The following is a 5,752-nucleotide window of genomic DNA, read 5'->3' on the forward strand; positions in this document are numbered from 1 at the left end:
CATTTTTTTAGGGTGATATCTGTACCCCCCCCCCCCTCTTATGTGTATACTCGCGCTGAAAGGGTTAACTCGGTTAACCCCTTCAAGGGACTTTAAGTGTAATTTTATGTGACCTTTGAGAGATTCACAGCAGTACCCTAGAACTTGCCTAGAACCCATTGTCTGAGCGGGAACATGAAGTAAAACATTTTCAGAGGCCGTAACCCCTTGAACTCCTTGAACCAGAGAGGGCAGGGGACGCGCCCCCCCCCCTCTGAAGAGAATGCTCAGAAAGATTGGCGAATATCATTATTACAAGAGTAAGGAATAATAAAACCAAAAAAGTTATTGTAGAAATTGTATTCTTTTATGGTTAGTTAAAAAAAATATTTTTTATCTTTCTGAATTCTCAAGGCTAAGGCTATTGTAAACATTTAATGTAAAAAAGTTCCGAACTGTATTCTAACTTTGAATTATTTTGGTAAAAAGTTTGAAATATCAAAGGTTTACACCAACTGCAAAGATTTAGGGATTAGAATATTTGAGTTTTTAAAAAGAGGGAGGGGGGAATTTCCTTAATGACAAAACTAATTCATGACAAGCACTTTGTCAATGAATCATCAATTTATTTACGGTTTTTGGATTAATTTCAGAAATTCAGAAATGGGAGGAGGTCAATCTCATGAACAAATCCGACAAGAGTATCAGGAACGACGCGAGGACCGACTAGAAAGAAAAGAAAGAGAGGACAAGCAGGAAAGAAAAGAAACAGAGAAGATTGCAAATGCAGAAGAAGAAAGAAAAGCCAGACTGTCCCTTGATAGAGAAAGAATGAAAATGGAACAGGATAAAAACGAGAAGCTTGAAGCTGCCCGAATGGAGAAGGAAAAGAAAGAGCACGAGCTTCAAGTAAAGGAGATGGAAAACGAAAGAATCCTGAAAGAGGAAAAAGTCAAGTTAGAGCTTGCTAAGATAAGTCGGGAACGTGAAGTTGCACTAGAAAGGTTGAGGTTAGAGGAAGCTGAGAAGATCAGAAAGGAAAAGAGAGAAAATACACTGGAGGATACTAAGGTAATTGGACTATATTTTTTCTTTTGTTTGTTTTTAAACATGTATTCATAATTGAGGGTTTAGGGAATGGAAACGTGGGACCCTTTAAACCTTTCTTGATCAGTGATGAACGCATGATCATTATTTTTCTTGCTTAAAAAGGCTATTTAAAATTGTGGTTTCTCTGTAACACATAATATTTGTGGCACACGCACCTCTCACCCTTTTATAAAACTAATTTCAATCTAAAGTCTGACTCGTCTGACCGCGTCAACCTTGTTGCACTGGCTAGTCCTATTGAGCGTCTGCCTTATTTACCCAATTTCTGGGAAATACAGTACAAACTGGGACCGGAAAGGTTGACCCGGCTCGGAAATTCAAATGTACTACGACTGTCCGTGGGCAGAACAGAACAATTTAGCCCTTAAAGTAAAAAAACAACAATATCTTCCTCATTTTATTTTGAATCGAAATGACACTTTAAATTTCTGTGTTCAGCCCCTTTAGAAGTGAACAAATCTCAAGCTCTAACAAAAGATACATATATCCAAAATCATTAACCAAAACAATTTTATTTATTGTTTTCATTTTTTGTTTTGGCACAAAACAATTTTATTAATGGTTTTTCATTTTTTGTTTTGGCACTGCATGCAGACAACATAACCAACAACGATTTTTTTACATTAAGTGCAATGCCAGTGTGTTAACTCTTAAACATAACATATTAACCCAAAAACCTATGAAGCTTTTGAAGCCTTTTCTCTTTGATAGTATTCCTGCTTCTAAATATCTTGAGATTAGCTTAGAATCCAGCATTCCAGGGATTCAATAGGTAATGGGTCATCAACCACTCTCACTGCAAGTGTAAGATTATTTCAATTATAACCACAAAATGCATCCATTTCCAAAATGTCGTCTGCCTCCGGCGATTTTGAAAGCAAAAAACAGGCAGACCAAATTTTAGAAATGCCCAGACTAGGACTATTTTTTTACATTACCTTTAGAATTATACTTTTGAATTAGACGAATGAATGCCGCAAATTATTTCAAAGATCTAAGACGACCTTCAGTTCGTCTTTCTACTGTCATGTTTTGTGGGACACCGTGTAGGATCGGTTAAACAGAGACTAGCACTAATTTATCTATATTACTATAATATTATAGGTCCGAAATGAATTTAATCTCACAAAAGCAACTCTTGAAACCGAATTCAAAATCGAGAAAGCTAAAGAAGAAAACAAGCTTGAAATTGTAAAGATCGAAGCAAGCAAAGAATTAAAAATGGCGACAATGTTAGAAGAACAGCTGAAAAGGAAAGACGACCTCGCCAAAGAGGAACAAAAGAATGAGAAGAGAAGGATGAAGTTAGAGGCCGAAGTCAAACTGAGAGATGATGAAATTAAACGTTTCACACTTAAAGGAATGAATTTATATGTTCTAAACAAATTTTGGTCTTGGTGTTTTTCAATACAGGGTGGCCTACGAAACATGACAGGACTAGGGGTTATTTAGTCATTAATAACACATTTACTTCTTAAGTTATGCTAACAAATAAAAGCAGCAAATTATCTAAAAATCAAAGACGACCTTTCTTGTTACTGTCCATGTTTTGTGGGACACTATGTATAAAATAGAAGTCAAACTTGCAAAACTGATCAAGCCTAAGGCCTCAAATGGGCCTGAGGAAGGTATGCCTAGTTAAATAAAGGAATTGCCAAAATCAAACACGACTAAGCCTAGAAAATGACAGGTTATTTTCCCATTACTATCCCGTTAAAAAATGTCAAGGGTACCGTTGTGAATCAAACATTGCCATATTTGCATGTAGGGTCACTTGAAATTACTTTTCTGAAAAGAACAGTGTTCCCTCATTTTTATAGTTGCCTTGTTGTTAATTGGGATGGTTTGTTGCACTCTGCTCATATCCTACTACATCTTCCTCATGCACCAGCAGAGGGAGGGCTTACTTAAACAAGAGGTAGGAATTGATTTAGATTAAAGCAGGGCTTCGGAATCCATTGGAATGGAGATAATTTCATCCGGATCTGGATTCTTGATCCATGGATCAGTATCCACTGCCAGCTTATTAAGTTTTTCACACACCAAATATATTATAAAATCTTTCCCCACTAAAAACTTCATGGTGGAAACTAATTAATTGAAATCTCAAAGATAAAAGTTGAAACTTTTGGGCTGGCTTTTCTATTTGGCACTTGCAAAAGTAAAATGTCTACTTAAATATGTTTATTTAAATAACATGGATGGCAAGCAATTATAGTAATCAGAGAACTGTAAAAAAAACCACCAGTGTTATCTTCAGTGAACACTTTCTTTAATACAGCTCGAAGAGGATCCGGATTATGATCCGACCCTAAATCCGGATCAGTAAAATGATCCCGCCCTGAATCCGGATCAGTAGAAAAATTCGGAATCGCGGATCCAGGAAGTTTAAAAATTGTAAAGTTTTTAATTGTATCACATTAGTAAATAAATAAAATAAACTTATTTTTCACATCCATTTTTGTATTTCCAGTAATAATCAGAAAACTCTGGAATAGGAAGACGACTTTAAACTCAAGTTATGACTTTGAATAGTCCAGTGAACATGGGAAGTAGCATTTTTGAAGAGTATACACTACACAGACTCAAGTTATCCAATAAGTTGTTTGCAAAACTATTTGCTTTGCAACAACAAAAAAAGACAAAAAAGATTGTTTCAATGTATTTTTCCTCTGGTTTTCTGGTTCTCACTGGATTTTCAGATACAATATCAAAATTTCTTACTAGGAAACTGAACATTTGCCGAAAACTCAAATTTTATATTTACTTAATTCTTATATTTTTGCAATCTGAGAGTGTATCTACAGCAAATATTTAAGGCCTGCAGATTAAATCAAAAGCGAGACATAGTTGAACTTCTTTTCTTCAGCTTGACCAGGTGTCTTCAAGAGAAGTGGTTCAACTAATTCTTGCTTTTATTTAATCTGGATTCAAAGTATTTTAAAAAAAATTTATGGCAAGTAAATCCGTTTCTTAAAGTGATTGTTAGTGTAATTTCAAAGACGGGTTTGCTCTATTCACAACGGTACCCTGTAAAGCTTTGTCTGATCAAGTATAAATTAAAGATCAATTTTTATAATTTTAAAAACTGATTATTTTTAAAAGTAGTTTCTTTAAAAAACCGACTTGCGCATTTCCGTTGCAAGTAAGCATATAGGAAATATCAGAATTAAACATTTTTAAACCTATAAAACAACAGTGTCTTCCACACTATTGATCAGATAAAGGAATCAAGGGTATCGTTGTAAATCAGGCGTTTCCATTTTTACATCCATAGGGAAACTTAAAAATACGTTTACAGTCCCTTTAAAACCTTCTTTTACAGGAACAACATATTCAGAGCATTCTGGTGAACTCCAACTCAAGTTTAACAATGGATTCTGGACTAATGGTTAAGAAAGAGTTCTAAACCAACCTAGCAAACTACTTGGAGATTTTTTTTGTATTTTAAGGTTAATTCAATTTTGGTTAATATTTTGAATCCATTCTAATTTGTTTACAAGAAAAAATTTAGTTTTTTTAACGTTTCTTGTTTTACTTCAGAAGACCTTAATAGTAAGAATTTGGAATTATACTTTTATATTTGTGAAGTCTGAATATGCATAAATTATGTCTTTTTAAACGTTAATGAAAACAATTTTTACTATTTTTTATTATATAAAAGGTTCTTTTCAAACAATATTTTCATTGCTTCCATTTTTTATTCTTAATTCTTCATTGGACTTGTTTCGCGAGCTGATCTACTCACTTAAACTATCCTATAGTGTATTGAACCTTGTCATGATCTGCTATAGGGTGATCGCAACCATCATTATTTCTCAGACTCCCTTTGATACAACTCTACTTCTTTTAGGGTCTCTCCTCGATTGTAACAGTTTCTCTGGATAATAAAAAAATGGGTTCAATCTTAATGTGCCGTAACTCTATGTTTAAATATCAAATATAACTGACAAGTAACTGCCCTTAAAGTATAAATGTAAAACCTAGTTTACAAATCAAAACTGGTTTTGCTGCAGCACTACAGACTTGTCCCCCCCCCCTTCGACTTCAGGGGCTTTACATCCTTTACGTGAAGAACTCAGGGGCGAGGGAAAAAATGACGAAACCGTCGCGTAACAGGGTTTATCTTTCAAGCTTGTAATAAATGTTTTCGTATTTTAAGGTTGTGTACAAATAAGGAAATAATTGTTTTTCATAAAAAGGAAATATTCTTAAATCTTTTGAAATAAAATTGCTATTTTTTTAGATTTTTATATTTTTTGAAAAATTTAAATCGCCTGTCAATTTCAAAGTCCACAAAAATAATTAATAATGTGTACATTCATTTCAAATATATGTTTTATGATATTTTTCAGATATGATGGGGTTGAAATTCATTCTTGAAAAAGGCTTCGACTTGGTCTCAAAACTTTTTAGAAATCAAGAAAATTTTGAAAACAAGCTTGAAATTGTAAAGATAGAAGCAAACAAAGAATTAAAAATGGCGACCATGTTAGAAAAACAGCTTAAAAGGAAAGACGACCTCGCCAAAGAGGAACAAAAGAATGAGAAGAGAAGGATGAAGTTAGAGGCCGAAGTCAAACTGAGAGAGGATGAAACCAGTGGCGGATATAAGGGGGGTTATTGGGGTTATTTACCCCCCCCTAGAATCCTGGGGTTAAAT

At 34.2% G+C, this 5,752-nt stretch overlaps 1 protein-coding gene across 1 annotated transcript; it reads left to right on the forward strand.

The window, feature by feature from the left end:
* The first annotated feature begins 636 nt into the window (after positions 1 to 636).
* Positions 637 to 2,541, forward strand: LOC111703320 (protein enabled homolog). The gene is made up of 2 exons (XM_023475227.1): positions 637 to 1,050; positions 2,194 to 2,541. Exons 1-2 carry the CDS (start codon positions 643 to 645, stop codon positions 2,539 to 2,541), a joined length of 756 nt encoding a protein of 251 aa, XP_023330995.1. The 5' UTR covers positions 637 to 642.
* Positions 2,542 to 5,752: the final 3,211 nt, after the last annotated feature.

Source organism: Eurytemora carolleeae, unplaced genomic scaffold (assembly GCF_000591075.1).
Source record: "Eurytemora carolleeae unplaced genomic scaffold, Eaff_2.0 scaffold535, whole genome shotgun sequence".
Classification (NCBI taxonomy): Eukaryota; Metazoa; Arthropoda; class Copepoda; order Calanoida; family Temoridae; genus Eurytemora; species Eurytemora carolleeae.